The sequence below is a fragment of the Vipera berus genome (genome assembly GCF_964194415.1).
Source record: "Vipera berus genome assembly, chromosome: 2".
In the NCBI taxonomy this organism is placed as follows: domain Eukaryota; kingdom Metazoa; phylum Chordata; class Lepidosauria; order Squamata; family Viperidae; genus Vipera; species Vipera berus.
In genome coordinates, this window is record NC_138203.1 from 230,088,892 (window position 1) to 230,114,737 (window position 25,846).

The window sequence follows — 25,846 nt, forward strand, 5'->3', positions numbered from 1 at the left end:
CTATTTTCTTCTATTTCTTTGCACTGTTCATTTAAGAAGGCATTCTTATCTCTTCTAGTTATTCTCTGGAATTCTGCATTCAATTGGGCATATCTTTCTTTTTCTCCCTTGCCTTTCGCTTCCCTCCTTTCCTCAGCTATTTGCAAAGCTTCCTCAGACAGCCATTTTGCTTTCTTGCATTTCTTTTTCTTTGGGATGGTTTTGGATGCTACCTGTTGTACAATGTTGCGAACCTCTGTCCATAGTTCTTCAGGCACCCTGTCTATCAAATCTAATTCCTTAAATCTATTTGTCACCTCTATTGTATATTCATCAGGGATATGATTTAGTTCATACCTGAGTGGCCTAGTGCTTTTCCCTACTTTCTTCAGTTTAAGCCTAAATTTTGCAACAAGAAGCTCATGGTCTGAGCCACAGTCAGCTCCTGGTCTTGTTTTTACTGACTATATAGAGCTTCTCCATCTTTGGCTGCAGAGCATATAGTCAATCTGATTTCTGTGTTGACCGTCTGGTGATGTCCATGTGTAGAGCCATCTCTTGGGTTGTTGGAAAAGAGTGTTTGCTATGACCATCGTATTCTCTTGACAAAATTCTATCAGCCTGTGCCCTGCTTCATTTTGTACTCCACGGCCAAACTTGCCTGTTATTCCAGTTATCTTTTGGCTTCCTACTTTAGCATTCCAATCCCCCATGATTAAGGACATCATTTTTTGGTGTTAGTTCTATAAGGTGTTGTAGGGCTTCATAGAACCGGTCAATTTCATCCTCTTCAGCCACTGGTGGTTGGGGCATAAGACTTGTACTACTGTGATATTGAATGGTTTGCCTTGGATTCGAACTGAGATCATTCTGTCATTTTGGGGATCGTATCCCAGTATTGCTTTTCCTACTCTTTTATTGACTATGAAGGATACTCATTTCATTTCATTTCATTTATTTGATTTCTATACCGCCCTTCTCCCTAGGGACTCAGGGCGGTTCACAGGGCATATATAAATAGCTATACAAAAATTAAAAGAGAATTAAACCATGCCCAATTAAAATACAACAATAATAGAATAATACAAAACCAATTAAAAACCCATATTCCCCATCAGGCCAGACCAGCTAACTCAAATAAGTGGGTCTTCAACCCGCGATGGAAGGATCGGAGGTCCGATGCCATCCGGAGCTCAACCGGCAGTTGGTTCCATAATGCCGGAGCACCCACAGAGAAGGCCCTCCCCCTGGGGGCCACCAGTCGACATTCCCTGACCGGAGGCACCCTGAGGAGGCCCTCTCTGTGGGCACGCACAGGGCGGAGGGGAGTTGACGCCGGCAGCAGGTGGTCCTCGAGGTATCCCGGACCCATGCCATGTAAGGACTTAAAGATCATAACCAAGACCTTGAACCTCACCCGGAAGACAACCTTGCCCGCAGTAGTATACCTGATGGTCATCTGAATTAAATTCACCCGTTCCTGTCCATTTTAGTTTGCTGATACCTAAGATATCGATGTTCAGTCTTGTATCTTGTTTGACCACATCCAGCTTTCCTTGATTCATGGATCTTACATTCCAGGTTCCTATGGAGAAAAAATCTTTACAGCATCGAACTTTCCTTTCACCACCAGATACATCCACAGCTGAGGGTCCTTTCAGCTTTGGCTCAGTCGCTTCATTCTTTCTGGCACTAGTACTAGCCCTCTGCTCTTCCCCAGTAGCATATTGGATGCCTTCTGACCTGAGGGGCTCATCTTCCAGCGTCATATCTTTTTGCCTTTTGGTACTGTCCATAGGGTTTTCATGGCAAAGATACTGGAGTGGGTTGCCATTTCCTTCTCCAGTGGATCATGTTTTGTCAGAACTCTCTGCTATGACCTGTCTGTCTTGGGTGGCCCTGCACGGCATAGCTCATAGCTTCATTGAATTACACAAGCCCCTTCGCCACGACAAGGCAGTAATCCATGAAGGGGTCTGTATAAATGTACCATATTTTCCAGCGTATAAGACGACTTTTTAACCCATGAAAATCGTCTCAAAAGTTGGGGGTCATCTTATATGCTGGGTCGTCTTATACGCCGGAAAATACTATTCACCTCTCTGATCTTTTCTGCTGGACGGCAGGATCGCTGGGTGAATGGAGGTAGGTGATGGCGACCCGTGGTTAAGCGGCCGATGGCGAACGGGTGATGGAGAGCAAACTCTCGTCAGCTCCTGGGGCGGCTACTGCAGCCGCCGCCGTTGCTTTCTGTAGGACTGGCCATGCTGGCGCTTCCAATGCTAGCTGTCAGGTCTCTGAAAAGAGGAGGGGCAGGCGGTCCCCAGAGGCGTGCTGCTCGACAGTGGGAAGGGAGCACCTTTGCTCCTGCTGAGGCAACGCCTCACCCGCGCCGACCGGAAGAATCGCTTGCCCGGTCACGGAGTGCGGAACAGTGGTACTTGGTGCCCCTCTTGCCCGCAGACCATGCAGCGGCCCTCGCCATCCGGCCTCGGCATGGCCGCCCCAAGCCCGGCTCTCTAGCGTGTCTTCCGGGCCCGCCTGGCCAACTGTCTCCTGGGCGGGGCTTGGCTCCAGATGCGGCGGCTGCTCCGTCTGCAAATGCTATCTCAAAGCCGAATCGCGCTTGGCTGTGCAGGCTGCCGAAAGGCGGGGACTCAGTTCCCGCGGTGGTTGCGGCTTCTGGCATGCTGTTTGCAGAGTCTGGCCTGGAAGAGCGCGTGGCTTTGCACCATTTGCATCAGACGGGGCTGAATCTGAATCGGGCTTGTGTCGGACACTTGGCAACTGGCATGTAAGTATTTTCCGGCGTATAAGACGAAAAATCTTGAAAATCTTCTCAAAAGTCAGGGTTCGTCTTATACGCCCAGTTGTCTTATACGCCCAGTTGTCTTATACGCCGGAAAATATGGTATAAGCCGATATTCACACTTTGATACTACTGTGAATTGAATTGAAAAACCGTAGCCTATGTATTAGTTGGAAGCATTCAGCCCTTGGAAGTGCATCTGCATGTAAATTACTCATTCCTATTTTACACAGTAATGCAATTGTGATGTCCTTTGTTGGAGAACAGGTATGTGTGCAGGTGCAAACAGGAGACAATTACACTAGGAGTGCACTAGGGAAGATTTTGTTTCAGATTGGATGTTCTGACTGCAAACAGAGGGCAATCCCACTCAGAGCTCTACATGAATATTAACAAACACATGGATACATCTCCTGCAGCAAGAGTATAAAAATCCAAATAGTGTGGGCATATGTTCATACGATTTGGGGGTTTGATGCCATTTAGATAAGTGCTATCTCATTAAAAGAGCTTTACTTGAAGGAGCTTATGCAACATTCTACAACTCAAAAATAATTTTTTATCTTCTACATATGTTTTCCTGATATATCATTGAGTATTACCACTTTTGAACTTGGAGTAAAAATTATAGCAACTCTCACATGTTCTTCTAAAAGAAGTGTGCAGTGTAATACAAATAACCCCTAACCTCTCTTTTACAATTTTATCCAGGGCAGAGAAGGACTAATTTTGTTCAAGTAGTGTAACAGATTTTGGGGGAATCCTAGATTCCTGGATAAACAAGGCTTCCTGTACCACCTTTGCCTTAGTGGGTCTAATTAGCAGAGGAAGGAAGGAAGGAAGGAAGGAAGGAAGGAAGGAAGGAAGGAAGGAAGGAAGGAAGGAAGGAAGGAAGGAAGGAAGGAAGGAAGGAAAGAAAGAAAGAAAGACTGGGGCTTGTTAGTTTAATCTTTTTTTAACATTTGTATTATTGTGTTTTATTGTTGTTAGCCACCCTGAGTCCTTCGGGGGATAGGGCGGCATATAAGTCCCAATAATAAATAATAAATAAATAAATTAGCAAGTTTTCCAGTCTGTATATATGCAAGAAAATACTTATTCTTTGTAACAGTGATCAAATATGCTGACTTTCTATTCATAATTAGTCTACCTTGTGTTTTTTCTGGTGGCACCACTCTGGAAACCTCGGTTCAAGAATCCATTTTGTTCCATTCAAAATGGAAGGACAGTTGGTGAAGATGACAAAACTCGCTCAGATGGCCAAACTGACTTCTCCAGTCAGAGAAAAGACAATTGCTTTTTTTTGCACACTGAAAAACCCTCATGCATTTGTGTGTGTGTGTGTAAAACAGAAAAAAATAAACTTATGTATGGTTTTGATTATTAGGCAGGGGAGATTACAGAAACAGAGAGTCATTGTGTAACTTTAGAGGAATGTACAATTGTACTTATAATGGCTGTAAAGAAAGATCAGAAGTCACTTCTTTGTATCCTTCTTTTTTTGTTTACTTTTATTTTTCTTTCTCCCTTGCACTTTTAGGTTTCTCACTGATTTTTCTTTCTTTCTTATTTTCTATAGTTTGCATTAGTTTTTGCCTTTTGTTTCTAAAACTTCTAATGCAATTTAAAAAAAGAATTCATTTTGTTCAGGACAAGGCCTTGGGAGCATGCCAGGAAGAAAAATGATACACACACAGAATCAAAGTCTCATGTACTGAAGTGCCTCATTCACTAAGAAAAGTAGTGTCAGTTTAATCTCTGGGTCCTGATTTTTCTTTACATCAGAAACAAAATAATATTCTAGCTCATCTGCAAAAACATGGGCTGTGCTATTCTCATTCATAGCATTTATGTCCTTTAAATAAAAATGAAAGAAATCCTGCAGCTGTGACTTAAATAGCCTAGCTTCTCTTCTAATAAATTATGCTCTGTGTACTGCACCTTTGACAAACACCACTTATACTTGAGTCCATGCTGCAGGTATGAACTAAAAATATCCATTAACAATGTATATATGAGGAATATTACTATCCGTTCTTGGAATTATCTTCATGCTTATTATCAGACTTATGACTGGTATAAGGAGATGCTAACACTACAATCCCCTGCACTTCTGTTTACAGACTTGAATGGAATTGAGCTACATAAATAATAAAGAAGGGGAGTTGGATATTTAAGATTCTATGTCGTGACTTCATTAGTTACATAGGGAACAAGTTTCAGCTTTCGAAATCTCCATCTATAAATTCAATGTCTTCTACATGTATTGTTCAAGTTTTTTAAATCAAATGCTATAAATGTGGCTATGAGAACCACATTCCTACACTGGAAGGTTTTAATTTTGGTCTCTTATTCTTGGACTACTAGAAATTATTGCTTTCTGGGTCTTATTCATTCTCAGTCACATCCAGATATTAGAGCTTTAGAATTCAAAAAAAGAATTCAAGAATGCAATTCTAACTGCATAAAATGAGCACAGAAAAATTAACATGTATCTGGAGACACTATTTTCTCTTGATTACCTTTTCAGCTTCTTTAATGGTGAGGATTTGGGGATAAACTCGATTTAGCTGAAGAATAATTTTATCAACCAGCTGCTCACTCAGTCTGCCATTGCTGGTTAGAAAAGCTGTGTCCTGTTGCAAACGATCACAGTAAGTCTGATCTATAAAACAGAAACAACACACACAAAAAAACAGGTGATTTATCTTAAGCATGGCTGAAATGAAAATGATACATATTTCACACTGACCATGTCCTCACATAGCTAATAAATTTCAGACATACCTTGAAAGTATTTTATATGCTGCCATGAAGCTTTAGTCCTTCTTAGATATATACATTTAAAGGGGCAGGCCTTGGATTGCAATGCTACAGAGGCCATCTTGCCTGGTTTGACCCCTGGAGGCTCCACTTAAGCTACTTATGCCATCAAACTTAAGAATGATGCTTTGCCTGAGTAGGTTGTGTATATGAGCCACTTTAGTGATAGAATTGCTACTCAGTTCAACATAGGATAAGGAATGCTGTGTTATCTGTGTGGTGTTTGCATTACAAACATTATGACCATTATAACGGGGAAGAAGTAGGAAATGAGAAGGCACTTAACAGCACTGGCATTTAAGTTTCTTCTTTTAAATCCATTTTTTGAAAACATATACAGGTTCAGGCTTTGTTGTAGCTTTGTTTCTATATATCTGACATAATTAACAAAAGAGAATTTCTTGCCTATCATCAATTGTCTTGAAAGAAACAAAATTTCCTCATCTTTCCTTAATCAAATCAAATGCATTTCACAAATTAATGTTATCAGCCTACATACCTTAATAAAGGGCTTTTCAACCTTTTCACAGATTGTATTATTTTTAGGACATGACAATATTTGAATACCACCGGTGCTTAGCAAGGTGTCAAAAACTTGATGACTAAAAAAAAGCGGGGGGTGGGTGGGTTTGGGTTTTACTGATTAGATTCATTTGTTGTTATAGAAATAGCTAGTTTATACTATTATAGAAAAGTAAAAAAAAGTTGAGGTTTGATGTTAAGGCTTCCTTCTACTGCAGCAGAGGAAGTTGGAAGTCAATGCCTTTTCTTTTTCCCATCTCCCCCTCAATTTTTCCCCCCACTTCTTGCTCCCCACTGTGTCCTATTATTTGCTTTTGTATTTTTGTATTTTATTCCATCATCTAATAAAATGTTACAAACCGTAAAAATAAAAAAGGAAAAAAGTACTGGTTTTAATTTCTTCGGTGACGGTTCCTTTGCTCTCAGGCCACATGGAGGACCCCCGCAGTGCAGGCTGCCCAGAGCCCTGGGGCGTGGAGGGCAAGCACCCAGCTCAGCCCAGCCTTCCCAAGGGGGCGCCTGGCTGCGCTTATCGTCTCGAGTTTGCTGCTGCTTGGGTCACTCTCCTTGGCCAGGTTGCTCATGGTGTGTGCAGGAGGGCAAAATGTGTGGGTCAGAGGGAGGCCCAATTCCTCTCCTTGTGAGGAGACCCAGCTTTGTAAACCAAAGCATCCTCAGCGATAGGATGGGAGACCACCAGGAAAAGGATGGGACAAGGGGATGACAAAAGGGAAGCAGGGCTGGTTGTGGCCAAGTGCTAAGGCAGGACTTCCCTCAGACACTCCTTCCCTCTCATTATAATCTCTCTCCTTCCTTCCTTCCTTCCTTCCTTCCAATTCCTTCCCTTTTTTCTTTCTCCTTCCCTCTTCATTTTCCTTTCCTTTTTCTTCCTTCCGTTCTTCTCTTCTTTTTCCTTCCTTGCTCTCTTCTCCTCTTTCCTTCTTTTTCTTTGTCTTTCCTCTTTCCCTTTCTCCTTTCTTGGATGCTCAAATGCAAAAGGGAAAACTTTTCTCGGTGCCTCCTTGCCTTGTGATCAAATGCCACTTTTGAAAGTAGTCTGCGGCCACTTAAAAGATTGAGAACAAAGCAGGCTCAGTTTATCAGTTTACCCCGTGCTTGCATTTAGTGGGGGCAAAACTGTCAAAATGGTGGCTGTGATAGTTGATCAGAGCTCCTCCATTTTTTATGTGCAACAACTTTAGTGTTTAGGAACAGAGGTAACTTAATTGCTTTTCTATTAATACATAATCCTTAAAAGGGCTCTCTTGTAGGGACCCTGCTTTGGTCTAAGTCAGACTGGAAAAATAGCAAAGGAAAATATTTTTCCTCACTCTGCTTTGTCCTGTTTTCCCCACTGGAAATGGCTGTTAGCATCACACAAGGAGGGGATACTTTCCTAACAGCTCACAATTCAAGAATACCAATGTTAACTTTGATTGATTCTGTCTGTGACAAAACAAAACACAAAATTGCTTTCTCCTTCGAACTGGGGCATTTCCAACCAAGTTGCCTCTCCTCCCTCCCTCCTGTTTTTTTTTTAAACTGCCAGATGTTCCGGGCAGAGGTGGCAATAGGCAGGCAGCGGTGGGCAGAGGCTTCACATTTTAACCCCTCCCCCCTGCCGTTGCCTCTACATGGCTCTCAGCTCAACTCTCCCAGACCTGCGCACATGTTTGTGTATGTGTATGTGTGTGATTGTGTATGTGTGGGTCTCACCGCTTGCAGCCCTGCACCCTCAACAGAGACCTTCTGTGATGTCAGGCTGCAAACTAATGAAAGCTGTTTTTTTGGGAGTACCTGTTTCTTTTTCTCAACATGCTGCCGATCGCATCGCGCCCTGCCCCCCTCAGTTCCTGCCCCCAGTCCCATGGAAGGCTGCAAGACGCTCCCATCGCAGCTTTTCTTGTCTCTCCTGTTCTTTTCCTCCCCAATGTCACAGCATGGGGCTGCAAGAGGTGAGACTCCCCTCCCGCCACGCACGCACACACACAAATACACACACAAACATGCGCACAGGTCTGGGATTGGTGAGCTGAGAGCCATGCAGAGGCCCTTCAGGCACAGAGGCAATGATGGGGAGGAGGAGTCAAAATGGGAAGCCTCCTGCTCAGAGCCTGGGGCAGCTTAAAAAAATAAACCTGCAAAGTGATCAGAACGCATCTCCCAGGGACGCTGGGCCCCACATGCTCGCCACCACTTCCTATGCATGCGCCCACGGGGTGGAGTAGAAGCAGGGCTGAGGCAGTGAGCAGGCCCATCACTAGTTCCAGGGCTGCCCTGTGGATCTAAGGCTGAGCGTGTTCTGGCTTTGGTTGTAAATCAGCACCCGGTCGGCCTGGGCTGGCCTCTTCTCTTTCAGCAGGGACAGTCAGCAGAGAGGCCAGGCACTCGCCGGCTCCTGTGCATGTGTCCAAGGGGTAGGGCAGGAGCAGCCCCTTGCTGGCCCTTTCCCACCAAAACTTCCTCTTTTAATATCCCTTCCTCTCTCCCCCTTACTTCGGGATTCTGCGATGCTGCCGCCACTTCAGCTCATTCCTCTCCCCTCCGCTACCACTTCTCTAGGACGGTCGTGTACCACCAGCCAGGTGCCAAAGTACCACCACTGGTACGTGTACCACCAGTTGAAAGGCCCTGCCTTAATATATAAGCTGATAAAATCAATTTGTGAAATACATTTGAGTAGATGGTTTAATGAAAGGGTCCCCAGCCCCCAGTCTGAGACCTGTTGGGGGGTCCATGCAAGCGACAGGCACGTGTGTAAAACCATCCCCTCCCCCCTGTGTGGTTGGAAAACCACCGGCTTAATCTATTCTAGTTACAAGTAGTCCTCAATTTATAACCATTCATTTAGTGACCATTCAAAGATCAACAGCATTGAAAAAGTGACTTATGGCTATTCCTTGCAGTTAAATTCATAGCAGATCCTCAGGGCCATGTGATCTGAAAACCAGCATGCATTTATGATGGTTGCAATGTTCTAAGGTCATGGGATTGCCCTTTGTGACCTTTTCAGCTGGCTTCTGATAAGAAAAGTCAATGGGGGGGGAGCCAAATTCGCTTTAAAACCAGATGTTTCTCTTAACAGCTGCAGTGACTGACCATATCAACTATGGTAAAAACAAGGTTGTAAAATCAGACACGACTCACTTAAGAACTGTCATTGTTGCTGACTACTCTAGTCCTAGGTCTATTCTCTCAACATATCACAAACTCTGAAATTACTAGACGTTTAAATCAATTAAATAATTGCCAGGAAGGACATATTTTTTTAAAAGCAATGATTCTTTATCAAACATGTTAACTTAAATAAAGCAAAATAAAAAATTGAATGTTCTGGATGTTTTCCTAGAACTGAAAAAGGCATGAAGCTTACTAGGTTCCATGTATGCAAATATAACATTAGCAACAAACCCAGGTTTTATGTCTGCAATTATGATGCATTAAAGAATATTTTGCTTTTTATTTATTTACTTTATGCTTCCCATTAGTTCAATTAATGAAAGGCAAGAAAATAAACACTACTGTACTCAGACCGTGTAATTGGAAAGTATGGTTTAATATTATACTGTAGTATAGACTATGCTACTGTGCTCAATAGCCTCATTTTGTTTAGTATCAGAAGGTTATCTCTAGTTATGCCAAAATATACACATCTCGCTCACAAACATACAGTATTACATATTTGATTGATATTAACAAACCATAAAATGCATAAATATATTGCTTAAAATGGTTTAAAAGCCATATGCAAAAGATACAACCAACATTTCATCAACCATATTTTCACAAAAAGAAAACAAACCCTACAAAAACCTCATTTTTCTTCAAAGGAAGAAACACTAATTTAACTCTTTTACTGTATTCTTGTAAAATCTCAGATCTCATGAAGTCTATGAAATCTAAGATCTCATAAAGTCTATGAAATCTAAGCTCTCACAAAAATCTAAGAATATTGTAGATAGCAGCAGTCCCCAACTGTTTGGAACCGGGTCACAGAAGCAGCAGGCAAGCGCGTGCATCCCCACTTGCGTGAGCAGGGGGGAACGTATGCATTCCATTTGCGTGAGCAGTGGGTGTGAACCATTCCCTCTCCCCCACCTGCTGGTCCACAAAGGTTGTGGAATTCTGCTATATAACACCTAAATTACAATAAAATAATTGTATTTAAAACTATTAGTGACAATGAAATAATAATATCTAACATTTAAATGAATTATGACACAGGTCTGCAACCCGCAGCTCCGGAGCCGCATGCGGCTCTTTCAGCCATCTCCTGCAGCTCCCAGTCCTCTGCCATGTGCAGTCCAAAAAAAAAAGTGGGACTAAAAAAGTTCAACCAATCAATTCAATATATGCAGGGTAGGTGCATATCTCGCCTTGGCTCCACTCTTCAAACCCTGTTCTGCGCATGCGCGCATGTATGCGCATGTGCACACATTTTTTGCGGCTCCCAGTTTTTCCTTTTGTGAGGGAACCGGTTACGAGTGGCTCTTTCACTGTTTCAGGTTGCTGACCCCTGAATTATGATTACTATGAATGTATTGTGTGAGAGTGGCCCATCAGAGGTTGACAGATCTTCTGTGCTAAAATATAGCGTCTAGAAACTATTACACTCCCAGACATACAACTAAAAGCATGGCTCTGATATGTAGACATTTGTCATAATAAAAAAAGGAACAACTAGAGAAGACACATGAAACAAACACTTCTTCAAAGAAATAAAATTCACAAAGGAAGAAGGTAACAACATACTACCAGCCACACTAATCAAGTGCTCCCCTACCAAAGTAACAACTCAACCTCCTACAAGAAGAGCTGTGTAAGAACATTATTCATACAAGCACAAATGCATTTCAGTAACTCAAGTGCGCCAGAAAAAGGAAACAGACTGTCTATACATCTTCTTTTAACAAAATGTATACCCACACAACTTTATCAAATAGTGCCTTATCACCCCACCCACTACAACACAGCCAGGACAAGCTATGAAAAGGAAAACAGTACCATACATAAAAAAAAATCTCAGAAACAACATCAGACTATTACAACCACAGTGCATCCCTGTAGCACAGCAACAAACTAAAACTCTCCAAAAGATCTTAAGAGAAACAAAAGATGAAAAAACAAGAGTCATCTACAACAGTGTTTTTCAACCACTGTTCCGCGGCACACTAGTGTGCCGCGAGATGTTGCCTGGTGTGCCGTGGGAAAAATTGAAAAGTAATTATAAAATACTTTCTTTGTGTTTATTTGATTCCTATTCAAGAGAATTACTTTATATATAGTCAATATAGGCACAGAGTTAAATTTTTTAACATTTTCTAATGGTGGAGTGCCTCGTGATTTTTTTCATGAAACAAGTGTGCCTTTGCCCAAAAAAGGTTGAAAAACACTGATCTACAACTTACAGTGTAAGGATTGCAATAGCCATTATGTAGGACAGACAGGCAGAAGACTAGTATAGCCCATCTATGAATTAGGAGGCAGAAGACACAATGAAAACTCCTTAGTCTCATAACATATGAACCGATTCAACCATAGTTTTAACTGGAAAACTGAGCATCCTAGACCAAGCTAAATCAAAAAACACCAGGGAATTCCCAGGAACTTGGCATTCAGATGAGTCAATTTATTAATCAGAGGCTTTATCAATCAGCCATCAATAAAATCAGCTATCAGTAGACATGAAGAGATAAACCACATATACTGTATACACCAGGGGTCTTCAAACTCGGCCCTTTTATGACCGAGTTTGAAGACCCCTGGTATACACCATTCAAAGAGGCAGTAAAAAACGCTAAGGAGGAAACAAATCCTCTCCAGCACCCTATACCCAGATAAGCGGGGAGTAACACTAGATAAAACAAGCACAAAACAATACCCTAATGAAGGAACTACCAGTACCAAGGAGAAACCATACCACTCACCAAAACCGGCAAGGCAAACTACTGTATATAAACAAGACGCAAACCCTAAAACCATTAGCAGTGATTTGGTAATGAGACATCTGCAGGCAAAACAACCATGCTCAGAGAGCCTGGATTCCATTTAACAGAAAATAAACTGGAGAAAAAAATTAATATATTTTCAAGTAAATACAGTGTTATCACTAAGTACCATTTCACTAAGTAACCCAAATGAAAAAATAATTCAGCTATTTTTGTTTGTGGAACAAGAGGAAAGCTAACAAAGGGAAATGCTCCTTATTTTGGCTTTGGCACAGATGATAAACTGAGCCTTTACACAAAACAGGCCATTATGGAATTTAGAATGACCAGGTCATTATGATAACTCTAGGTGTTTGGGGCCTAATCCACTTCCTTCTTTCCTTGTTTCTTTGAAAGAATCAGACAATCCACACAAATGGAGAATTTGATTGCTGCTGGCACCAAAACTCTAAGGTATTATTATATAAGCCCTCATTATTTGAAAGGATGTAGTTACAAAACTGTTAAAACGTAGGCAACTTTTCAGACCCAGATTTGGAGGCAAGAAAGGCTCCTGATTTCTGATTGTTGAGACTTCTGCAGTCTCTGATCCCCACAGGGGAAACAAGCAATAAGAACAAGCTATTTTCTTGCTTTTTGCAAGGCCCTCAGTTTGGCAAAGTTGGAATTGGGCTACTGAATTAAATTGGCACATGCAGTTATCCAGTATGAGCAACTCTTATTTCACAGAAACTAGAAATTTATTAGTAAAGGAAAAGAAAATGGACTTGGGTAGCCAACAAATTTAAATAATAATAAATTTAAATAATAAATAAAACTTTATTCTGCTAAGGGGCAATGTGAATCCATAATACCCTAGAAACTGAAAAATTTCAATTTGATCATAAGATTGTTTAGATTAGATATAAAAAGTGTATGAAAAAAGGATGGCAAATCTGAAAAAAAAATGTATATGGAAACAACCCTGGGTTTTGCCTGCTTGGTGTTATACAAAGGAAAAAGGAAAAAAAAAGCTATTGCTGATTGCAGTTAATAGAACTAGCAATTAAAGTAAGCAGTTTTTGGATTGTGCTCCCTGAGGCTGGAGCCTACAGTTTCCTGCAGATATTCCAATAAATAAATAATTTTAAGTAAGACCCACTCTACTTTTTTGTTTTATCATACTACAGACAAAAGTCTAATATTAAGCAATTGAGGGAACATATAACAATTCAGAACTGCTTCTCCAATTTCACTGCCTCTTTCCTCAATGACTTGTTTAAAAAAATCAATCAATCAATCAGAATAGAGTTGGAAGGGGCCTTGGATGTGTTCTAGTCCAACCCCCTGCTCAAGCAGGAGACACTATACCCTTTCAGACAAGTCTCTTCTTAAAAACCTCCGGTGATGAAGCACCCATAACTTCTGATGGCAAGCTGTTCCACTGGTTAATTGTCCTCATGCTTAGGAAGTTTCTCCTTGTTCCAGGTTGCTTCTCTGCTTGATTAATTTCCATCCCTTGTTCTTTGTCCTGCCCTCTGGTGCTTTGGAAAATAAGTTGACCCCCTCCTCTTCGTGGCAACCTCCTTGTGCTGCAAGGAGCGTTAGGAGCAGCTCCTCGCGTTCCTGTTCAGTCATCTGGTCCATGCGACGCTTGTCTTGGGCCCAGGCCGCTTCCGCTGCGTCTGGGCAGTCTTGGGTGGACTGTAAGCCTTCCATGCTTCCCTCTGTGGCTTGCAGCTGTAGGGAGGCATGCGAAGGGGTCCCTCCCCTAGTCCTTCTTTTTTCTAGACAAGCCAAACCCAAATCCTGAAACTGTTTTTTCATGTTTTAGTCTCCAGGCCTTTAATCATCTTAGTTGCTCCCTTTTCACTTTTTCCCAAAGTTTCAACATCTTTTTTGTAATGTGGTGACCAAAACCGGATGCAATATTCCAAGTGTGGCCTTACTAAGACTTTATAAAACAGTACTAATACTTCATTTGATTTTGATTCTATGCCTCTGTTTATACAACCAAGGATTGTACCGGTATCAGCTCTTTTGGCTGCTGGCGCACATTGCTGGCTCATATTTAAGTGATCGTCCACTAAGGTCCTTCTCACAGTTACTGTTTGTGAGCCAGGTTTCGCCTAATCTGTACTCGTACCTTTGTTTTTTCCTGCTTAAGTGTAAAACCTTGCTTTTCTCCACATTAAATTTCATGTTGCTGGATAGGAGCCAATGCTCTATCAAAAAAGTCTGCCAAGATCTTTTTAGATCCTGAACTTATCTTCTGCGGTGTTGGCTATTCTTGCCAGCTTAGTGTCATCTGCAAATTTGATAAGTTCCCTTCTATTCCCTCATCTAAGTCAGAGATCTCCAACCTTTCTGGGCTTGTGGCTCGGAGGGAAGGAGAACAGCTTCCAAATTGGTGCACGCAAATGAGGCAGCATGCACCATCACAGCTCTAGTGGCCCCGTTCGCGCCCATGCACAAACCGGGCTGTGGGTGCTGGCCAGCCATTTCTATGGCCTGCTGGCCAAGAGACCGCAGCCCATGGGTTGGGGACTCCTGATCTAAGGCACTTATGGAAATATTGAAGAGTACAGGCATGTGTTCTTAGAAATAGAACACTCAGTCGCAAAATCAATTCTGATTAAGAAACAGCTTCAGATTTTTAATAATGCTAGACTCCAATAAACTAATCTAAATGTAGCTCTCAAGGGCAGCACTGAGAAGTAAAAAAAATTAAAATGCTAAATGGGCAATTTGTAGACATGTTTAAAAGCAGCCATTCACTTCAGAATAAAATCAAGCCTTCATAAAAGTGTTAAAAACACTATCTGAAATGTCCCTGCATGGGTGACTGAATTGTTATACTTATTTTTGGAACACTGTTAAACCATCTGATGGGAAAGCTATTTGGTGCCGCTTATTATAGATACTTCAGCACAGGACATACATATAATTTTGGCTTTCAAAGGACCACAATAAATGCATCATGTGATTTCCTTCAGTGTCTTCTTACCTAGACCATCTAAAAGGATTATTGTTTGCCATCAATCAAATGACAACGTGCATCTCAGGCACTTACTGTACTACTGCAGCACATCCTGCTTCAACTCTGCTTTAAAAGTCCCGTAGGACTTTCAAGTTCATTCTGCCCTTCCTAGGGCACAAGCATTTCACATCTCATTTTTCCTCCTCGGATCAGTCACAGAATGTAGGTTAGTCCAGAGGTCCCCAACCTTTTGGGCACCAGGGACCGGTTACAGGGAGAGAGGTTTTTCCATGGACCGGAGAATGCGTGGTTTTGTGTGCTGCCTGCATCCTGTGGATTGGGCTTTCCTTGTTTGTGCAGACCGGTTGCTGGCATGCCGTGGACCAGTACTTGTCCACAGCACAGGGGTTGGGGACCCCTGGCTTAATCCAATGGGTCCGAAGTTATTCAGTGAGTTTGGTTGCAAGCAGATCTGAACCTGAGCCACCCATGTCCTAAGTGAGCCTGCTACAAAACAGCTCAGAAAGACCCATACAGCTGTGGATTTACAACTGCCTGTGCGTATGTACTACTATAGGTAGTCCTTAACTTATGTCCACAATTGAGCCCAAAATTTCCATTGCTAAGCAAGACAGTTGTGAGTTTTGCCCCATGTTATGATCTTTCTTGCCATGGTTGTTAAGTGAATCACTGAGGTTGTTAAGTTAGTAATATGGTTGTTAAGTGAATCTGACTTTGACTTTGCTTGTCAGTGGGCTGCAAAAGGTAATCACATGACCCTGGGACACTGTAACTGTCATAAATATGAGCCTGTTGCCAAGCATCTGAATTTTGATCGTGTGACCATAAGAATGCTATAAGGGTTGTGTGAAAATGGTCACTTTTTTCAATGCCACTTTGAACTTTGAACTGCTACTAAACAAATGGTTGTAAGTCAAGAACTACCTGTATTAAAAATGTATAAACTCTCTTCTATTTTAACACTACAGAAGTTATTAGGAGAATTGTACAGCATTTCCAGTTCAATCCCGAACTGGTGTTTCAACAGAGCAGATTTTTTTAAACCTGTTCAATGACAAACAGATGGGTTCTCAAGAGAGATTAAGAGTCAAAAAGAAGACAATTCACACATATTCAAATGCAGCCAATTTTCCATCACTAGAGTTTTGCCTCTTGATCAGGCGTTCCAGACAGGTGTCTTTTTTTAGACTAGGAGGTCCTGCAGCCTGAAGATTTTGAAACCCCCTGCATTGCAGACAACTTATTAAAGCAGCCCTTTCTTTTCCTGGGATCACACATTGTAGTTGTTTTACTGAGTCAGAGGCATACTATACGCTCAGTGCCACAGGACAACCAAGCACTGCAACTAAGCTCTTAATTCTTCTTTTACTGTATCATCATTGCCCTAGCTTCTAAAAAAATGGGATTCTGACAAGAGTTAGAAGAAAGAACTTAGCATTTTCTCTGCCTCCTTTCTCTAAAAGGAGTCATATTGCAGTGGTTTCCACATTACAAAGCATAATAACCCACTTCAACCTTCTGGAAGACCATGAAATGTGGTCTATCAAGCATTGAACTAGGATGGGGGCTGAGCCAGGAAATTGACAGCACCAGGTGGGAAGGAATGTTTTATTCTCTGATTATTGACTATTGATAACTGCCTAGGTTCACTCTATGAGAGGGGTGTCAAACTCGCAATGTCACGTGACGTGTCGTGAAAGTGGTACCAACTTAACCAGCCCACTTCTGTCACTTAACCAAGTTAGCAACCAATTTTGCTGCTTAAGACACAAAACAAAATAAAATAGCATCAACCATTCTACTTACAAATGTCTGCTGGAATTTTACAGGATAAGTGAGACTTGTCTTGATGATAATAAGACAGAGATGGTGCTCAGGTTCAAAGAGATATGCAGATGATCAGAAAAAGAGTAACATCTAGGGAGCAGACAAGAAGGAAGCAAATGCTCTGGAACAGTTTTTCCTCAACCTTAGCAACTTTAAGATGTCTGGACTTCAATTCCCAGCATGCTGGCTAGGGAATTCTGGGAGTCCATCCATCTTAATAATCTTGCCAAGGATGAGAAAGACGGCTCTAAAGATTGAAAAGGCAGGGAGAACAAGCTGATTCAGCACCTGTGCTTATGAAGAACGCAGAGATTATATATGTTATGCTGGGAGACAAGGAAAAGACGGAAACTCTGCTGAAGATGTTACGTAGCCTGGTACCGAAACCAACCCACAAGCTCGGAGAAGGAACCTCCACCCTCATCCTAAATCCGAGCTACAGATATTCGCCACCATCACAAAGGGAGGAGTGATTCAGTGGCAACTACAAGGAACCCAGAGCAGCCTTTTCAAATGTGCAGGCCTCCAGGATTACAGGGGGTGGGTGGGTGGGGGAGGGAGTTTTGTTGGAATTGTAGCAACCTTGATTTCCAAGTCTCCTAAGGCAGCAACGTCAAGAATCGCCCTTGAAGCAACTCAAGAGCCCTTGAAAAGTTTTGCTGAAACTCCCACGTAGTGGAACATGTGGTGTTTACCTATTAATACTAAAACACCAATGGCTGGGATACATTTGAATCTTCTGCATGTTAAATAGTGTTTGGTATAATAGGGTTAACTATGATTCCTGTAGTAAAAGTTTCTGGGAGGGACTTTGCGAAAAGTATAAGGCTGCATGGAAGTAGTGACTCTGCTACCATGTCAGTGACTCATGCGAACACAATGACTCACTTGACAATACAGCCACTTTTAAAAATACTAACTGGATTATTTCATTACTATCCATGTAACGCTTATTGTTACAGTATGCGCGTACAATAACAACACTGCTATTAAATGGATCCAAAGGATAAACTGAATATACAGAGACTGCATGCAAATCGTACAAAACGCAACCCTGAAAACTTGGACCAGACTTGGATCGGCACTTTAATACAATCTTCTTATGCTTACTTCACACTCACTTAAAAACACGCACCGAACACGACCCGGCATGTGTACAACGCTCCAAAGCGCCTCGGAGTAATCCCCAAGGTGCTTTTTCAAAAGGAACTGAAAAACAAAGTCCAGTTGCCTTTGGGGACAACCGCGATTGAGGATCTCCACAATATACACGCCCCGGAGTAACTTCTACGGAATTCCGCCAACGCTTTCCCGCCAGGAAGCGGTGCGAACTTGGAATCCCGAGCGTGGAACTTGCAAGCGCTCGGAACACTCTCGCGCTCCGCGAAACCCCCAAAGGGGAGACCGAGCTTTGGAAGCCGGAAGGGGACGGCGGCCTCACAAAGTGGGTTTCCCCGACTCAAGCGGGTCCTGCCCTTCTGCGCCCCCTGCAGCCGAGAGTCGGCGCGGCCGGCCGTCTCTTCTCTCCGCTCGACTCGCTGGGAAAGGAGCTACTGACCTGGCATTATGGCGGCAAGGCGAGCCGGTCTGGCGAGGCAGGAAGCGTCTTTGTCCCGCGGCTGGCGAGCCCTCCCTTACGCGCTTCCCCGGCGGCGTCTTGCTTTTTCCCCAGAGGCAGGAGGCCCTCCAGCTGCGCGGCTCTGATTACAGGCCGGCCTCTTGTCCCCGCGGTTTTCCTGCAAGCCAGCCAGAAGCTGCGGAGGAGGAAGTGGGCTTGGTGGTAGCCGCCGCCGCCCGGCCGGCAAGAGCGGTGGCGAGAAGTATCTTTCCTCCCCGCCTGCCTTCCGAAGACTTGGCCAGCGGATTGGAAAAGCCGAGTCGAAACTCTCGCATTCCGCCTCGCGGCTGGCTCTGAATCGCCTTGCTGCTGGGAACTTTGGAGAGAGAGAAAGAAAGAAGGGGAAATCTGCTCTTTGGCCGGAGCTTGTTTAAGCCTCTGAAGGAGACAAAATATATATAGCAGAATCCATGGAAATGGCAGACGATTGAGATAACCTTCTGTCCTGTAATGAACGGGCAACTGCGGCTGGATTTGGGGGTCAGTCTTAGAGCCTACATTGTAAGAAGTGCCACCTTCCATAAGAAGCCATAGAGAGGGCATCCGGGTCTGAATACAAAACCAGCAGCTCTTAGGCCTGTGTTCAAATGTTACAGTGAATTTGCAAGAACAGAGCAGAAGTGCCCATAGAATGACCCTTACTATGTTCGTGGAACATAAAAAGCTGCCGTACACTGACCATTCCGCCTTTTGCTGACTGAGAAGCATCTATCTGAGTTGAGGGTTATGCCAAGGACTGGACTGGGGGCCCCTTGAATCAGAAGACTGGTTGAGTTCAATGGGGCACTAGTGGTTGGAATGATACAGATGTTGCTTTGCATGTGGATGTTGGGAGTTCTTGAGTCTGATCAAACTTGGAACCTCTAATTGCAATTATATGAATTTTTATTTTTTCTCTCCACCCATTCAATTGTATCTAATTCTTGGACCCTGCCTGGACAAAAGCCCCTGCAGTTTTTTTTAGCAAGGCTTTTCAGAAATGGTTTGCCATTGCTTCCTTTGTAGGGCTGAGAGAAAGTGACTGGCCTAGGGTCACCTACATCGTGCCCAAGGCAAGACTAAACCTCACCAGCTCAGTTTCTAGCCTGATGACTTATGCACTGCACTAAACTGGCTTTCATGAATTGTTACTTACTGAAACTGAAACAGTGAGGTTTACCTTGGGCACGATGATCCTAGGCCACTCACTTTTTCTAAGCCCTATGAAGAAAACAATGGCAAACCACTTCTAAAAAGCCTTGCCAAAAAAACCTGCAGGGTCTTCTCCAGGCAGTGTCCAAGAATTGAATGGATGGAGGGGAAAAAAAGAATTCACACAATTGCAATTAGAGGTTCTAAGTTTGATTCTGTTTAAACAGGGCTAATGCTGAATTAACATTAACATTCCATTACTGTTGTTGCTTTAATTTTGACCAAGATGTACGTAAAGAAACAAAACAATGGTAAAGGAATCAGTTGAGATGAGCACTCTTAGTAAAGGACTCCTGGTCTTCTCTTCACGTGAGGTGATGATAATGCCTGAAATGGAAGATTTGTGGGCAGATTACAACATTGTTTAATTAAATGTTTCTAAATGTCAGGGGAATTAATAGCTAAACAGCTTATGTAATGATGTAATGGAATATAAGGTGGATGATGCAATGATAGGAATGACAGCAGGGTCTGTGTCCCTTTAAGAGCCTGAGTATAAAAGGGAAGGCTTTTGCTGGAGTGTCTCTCATCTGTTTCCTGCTGTAACTGCTGTGTGTTGGAGTTTGCTGTATTAACACATGTATGTATATTGTTTCTGGTGTATGATATTGTAGATAGTGTAAGACAAGCCACCATTTAATATAGACCACTGTTTACTGTATTTACTCCTGTGTTATCTCAGCCCAATAAGACTGTGCATGCTCTGACACTAAACCATAAGGAGGGGGTGGGGAAGAGAATTATACACTGCAGTTAATAGCAGAGAATACAAGTCAATATTCTGGAGTTGAGTAGGCATTTAAAATCAAACAGAATACAAAAGTATGAATTCTTGGGGAAAATTTAAAGTCTTTGAATAAAATATATTAATACAAGTGTCCTGCATGCCTTGTTTGTATATGTGTGGGGGAGCATTCTGCAATCCAAAAACTCCTTATGATGATGTGGTCACCCCTCTCATTTCCTTTATGAGAGATACTAGAAAAGGGCCTCTGAAGGCAACTGTGGCCTCAAGCTGTTCAAGTAAATATTGAAAAATATAAGGATTTTAATTTGGACAAGTTCTTCTCTGTGAGATATTTAAAACTGATTTATAATAACTTTCTCCCAGCTTATTCATTTCCTTTTTCCTGCAAACTTTCCAATTCACCAGTCATCATAAAACCTTTGTCTGAAGATACAATGAAGATTACAGTGGGTCAGATTTGTGTTTGCAAATCTGGCCCATTCATCCAAATTGAATATGTATAGATTGTTTTCTAATATGAAATACTGTAATGTTTTCTTCTTGCCAAGGCAATCCCATAGAATTCAGTGGAAATCTTTTAAAATAAAATGAACCCTTTTGCACAGTTTGAATTGAATATTGCACAAATGGAACTGCGAGCGAGAGCACCCCATTGCTCGCACAAGTTGAACTGGGCACTTGCACGACCCGGTTCCAAATGGGCCATGCCCCAGTATGGGCCACGGGAAGGAGTTGGGAATCCCTGCTCTAGAAGAAAATTCCAAGTTCCAGAATTTCCAATCAATGTGTAACTAGGTAACAATTTGTTCTTCACATTTTAAATCAGCTTACATTAGCTGATTGTATAAACAGTGCCAAATTTAGAACTGTGCACATGGCAATGTACAATTGGAAATAAAGGCAAGATATTCATAGCTGGCTGACCGGCCGTACTCAGCGTGTGGTCCTCAATGGAACTGCATCTACCTGGAGGGAAGTGTGTAGTGGGGTGCCCCAGGGCTCTGTTCTGGGCCCAGTGCTCTTCAACATCTTCATCAACGATTTGGATGAGGGGATAGATGGGGAACTCATCAGACTTGCAGACGACACTAAGCTGGCAGGAATAGCCAACAGTCCAGAAGATAGGCTTAAAATACAGGAGGATCTTGACAGACTTGAACACTGGGCACTATCTAACAAAATGAAATTCAGTGGTGAAAAAGTAAGGTTCTGCATTTAGGCAAGAAAAACCAAATGTATAGGTATAGTACAGGTGGTACCTTGTTCAAAAGTAGTAACTGTGAGAGGGATCTTGGAATCCTAGTGGACAATCACTTAAATATGAGCCAGCATTGTGCTGCAGCTGCCAAAAAAAGCCAACACACTGCTAGGCTGCATGAACAGAAGGATAGAATCAAGATCAGGTGAAGTATTAATACCACTTTACAATGTCTTGGTAAGGCCACACTTGGAATAAGGCATCCAGATTTGGTCTCCACGATGTAAAAAAGATGTTGAGATTCTAGAAAGGATACAGAGAAAAGCAACTGGAGGCTAAATCATATAAGGAATGGTTGCTGGAATTGGGTATGTGTAGTTTAATGAAGAGAAGGGCGAGGGGGTGACATGATAGCAATGTTCCAATACCTCAGGGGCTGCCACAAAGAAGAGGGAGTCAAGCTATTCTCCAAAGTGCCTGAAGGCAGGACAAGAAGCAACGGATGGAAACTAATCAAGGAGAGAAGAAACCTAGAACTAAGGAGAAATTTCCTGACAGTTAGAACAATTAACCAGTGGAACAACCTGCCTCCAGAAGTGGTGAATGCTCCAACACTGGAAGTTTTTAAGAAGAGACTGAACAGCCATTTGTCTGAAATGGTATAAGGTTTCCTGCCTGAGCAGCGGGTTGGACTAGATGACCTCCAAGGTGCCTTCCAACTTCTTCTTCTTCTTCTTCTTCTTCTTCTTCTTATTATTATTATTATTATTATTATTATTATTATTATTACTACTACTACTACTACTACTACTACTACTACTACTACTACTACTATATGATCCAGCCAAAGTTCTAAGAAGAAATGGCTCTCTGGTTCAGTAACCCTCTAATCAACATGTTAGGACCTTGTGAAATATGTACACTCAGTTCTTAATCTCACTGATATGCAAGCAAAAATATGGAGAAGTGTGATTCATCTGGGGAGTGGTTAATACACCTGATGCTACAGGCAAATATCCCAGTCACTAGGAAGTACTGCAAATTATTGAAGAGCTACCATGGAGCTCTTAGTTTGCCAACTAATCACAGGATTCCAAGTTCTAGAAACATATAATAAGGTTGGTCATTTGGAGTCACAGTTGTGACTTAATTGGAAACCTTTTTCTATAACCTTGGTTGTAAAATCCACTTCTGATATTAATAATAATAATAATAATAATTTTATTTGTATACCGCCCTTCTCCCGAAGGACTCAGGGCAGTGAACAGGGCAAACATATAAAAATGCAAGAATACAAACATTAAAAGAGATTAAACAAGGTGCCCAGAAACTAACAACAATGAATTAAAATACATTAAAACAATATTAAAATCCAAACCCATCACCCATCAGGCCAGGCCGGCTTGTTCGAACAAGTAGGTCTTCAGATTGCGTCGGAAGGAGCGAAGGTCGGGCGCCATCCAGAGCTCAACTGGCAGATGGTTCCACAATTCCTGTGCGCTTCCACAGAGAGGGCCTCCTCAGGGTGCCACCGGTCAGAGAATGTTGTCTGGTGGCCCCCAGGGGAGGTCCTTCTCTGTGGGCGCGCCGGAATTGTGGAACCATCTGCCAGTTGAGCTCCGGATGGCGCCCGACCTTCGCTCCTTCCGACGCGATCTGAAGACCTACTTGTTCGAACAAGCCGGCCTGGCCTGATGGGTGATGGGTTTGGATTTTAATATTGTTTTAATGTATTTTAATTCATTGTTGTTAGTTTCTGGGCACCTTGTTTAATCTCTTTTAATGTTTGTATTCTTGCATTTTTATATGTTTGCCCTGTTCACCGCCCTGAGTCCTTCGGGAGAAGGGCGGTATACAAATAAAATTATTATTATTATTATTATTAATATCGGAAGTGGATTTTACAACCAAGGTTATAGAAAAAGGTTTCCAATTGTTGCCTATATATGGCATGCTGTTCTTGAAAAGCCCTCAGACTTAACCTTCACTAATATTAGTGCCAGTGTTGGTGGAAACAAGCCAAGGTCCCTCCTTGAACTCCTGGTTTAAGTTCTAAACTTGGGAGGAATATGCATCATTCAAAAAGATCCTTGGAGCTCCTTCTCTCCATATCCCTATCCTTTACAAATCACAATCACACTTCTGAAGATACACCTATTTTTGATTAGCAGATCTAAAACCTAACAATCAAGCATATTGTCTCAGTATATGTACTGTAATTGGCTCCATGATAAACTGCTACATTGACATGTCCAGAAATAATATCAGAAATATTTCCCACAGAAGAATAAATTCAGTCCAAAATAAGATTATTTGCAGTTGCTAGTGCTGAAAAACTATACAGCTTTTCCCCCTGAATATTCTTGCATACAATAGATTTTACACGGTTAAAAGTTATAAATAGAAAGACTGAAATATCCCAGCAAAAAAATAAGCAGAATAGATACACACACACACACACACACACACACACACACACACACACACACACACACACACACAAAAAGGAAGTTGAGATTAAGCAGGCGCTCCCTTTTCCCCCTAAAACTGTCCACATCTTCTCTTATCCCTTAAGCAAAGCTTCCGTTGTCTTTAAAAAACAAGAATGCAATTCTCTCAGCCGCCCGCTTGGAAAAGACATCCCGGGTGGGGGGGGGGGGAGGGGAATCTTGTCACTTACATTTTCTGAAGATCATTGTCCATGGGTTTGACAATTTTTCCAGCTATGATTGAAGCCCATTAAATCCGGCAAACTGAAAAATTGTCTCCTTCAATTGCTGCCAGGAACGGAAGTTTAATGACGAATTTATGGAAAAGCGAAAGTAAAACCCGAATGCCACCTTACTAAAGCTTTGGCCACCAGGGGTCTTTTTTCGCCCTTGGAAAAATATGTTGCTCTGGGAAGGCAAGGTGAGTGTGACCCACTGATATTTCTTTGCCCTCGGTTTTCATTCATTACGGCTTATGCAGGTTTAAAAAAATCCTAAGTGTAGTTATTTTTATTGAAAGTTATCCAGCCTGACTGTGTACTCTTTTTGTTCCATCATCATAGAATAACTGCTTAAAATGAGGTCAGCTGAAGGGTTACTGGCAAAACAATGATACACGCACAGCAAACCTTTTCTTTTCTGGAATAATGTTTTAAGAGATACTATTATATATATATATATATATATATATATATATATATATATATATATATATATATATATATATATATATATATATATATATATATATATATATATATATATATATATATATATATATATATATATATATATATATATATATATATATATATATATATATATATATATATATATATATATATATATATATATATATATATATATATATATATATATTGAAAGTAATCTCTCTACGGTACAATCCTTTCCATTAGAGGGAGATCTGCAATGTTTAATTATCCAGTTATATTACCCAGTTAAAATCACTTAATCAACTAAAAAGGAAGTTGCAGTTAATAATTGAATAGCAATACTTGTTTTAAAAATCTAAATTACTAAGGTACAAAAAAAACTGGAACACGCCCACTTTGATATACCTAGGTATCATTTCAAAATAAACAGTATCTTTCTGTTTTCATTTGCATAGAAATTTAACTACAATAATAACCAACTAAAATTGTATGATTTGTAGGTAGATCATGCTACAAACCTGCTAAAAGCCAGTAAATGAAAGTTAGATGTGGAGGAATCTACTGCTTCATGAGCAAAATGATTCTTAGATCCTGGAAGTACTCTGGAAAATTGGGTACCTGTAAACAACCCATGAACAGACTCAAACATAGGACTGATTAATGCCCCCCTTCAGATTCCTGGAATTTAAAGATGATTCCTCCAAAGTATCTCTGGGCAGGTATTATATTGGTAAGGTAAGTAAGGTACAGGAAGTAAGAACAACTTTCACTTATCTGGGAAGAGGACCTATTAAACCCACCTGATTTTCCAGGTCAAAAGACAGGAGGCACCACTGAAGACATACTAGTGTTTCAATTGAAGGTGGAAGCAGAACAGGGACCACATAACTACCGTCAGTGCTTTTTTTCTAAAAAAAAAAAGGTGCCGGAACTCTCATCTTGGCGGGTGCAGGAGGCGGGGGTGGGTGGGTGGGGGTCCTGCTGCAGTCACAGGTGCGAAGGGTGTTGGCGGCAGGCTCCCCTCCCTGGGGCCGGAGCCA

The 25,846-nt window shown here is 41.8% G+C and overlaps 1 protein-coding gene across 2 annotated transcripts in view; it reads right to left on the bottom strand.

Moving 5' to 3' along the window:
* The window catches only part of CARD19 (caspase recruitment domain family member 19), a 51,916-nt gene extending 27,493 nt beyond the window's left edge, over nucleotides 1-24,423 (bottom strand). Inside the window, exons 1-2 of one of the 2 annotated variants that reach the window (XM_081318634.1) lie at nucleotides 18,447-20,529; nucleotides 5,311-5,453 (exon numbers count right to left, since the gene is read on the bottom strand). In XM_081318634.1, the coding sequence (XP_081174760.1) occupies nucleotides 5,311-5,453; nucleotides 18,447-18,453 (150 nt within the window). In that variant the 5' untranslated portion in view covers nucleotides 18,454-20,529. Of the gene's footprint in view, nucleotides 1-5,310; nucleotides 5,454-18,446; nucleotides 20,530-24,323 lie in introns of those variants that run through there. The other variant, XM_081318635.1, reaches the window with a different exon arrangement.
* Between the last annotated feature and the right edge of the window lie 1,423 nt (nucleotides 24,424-25,846).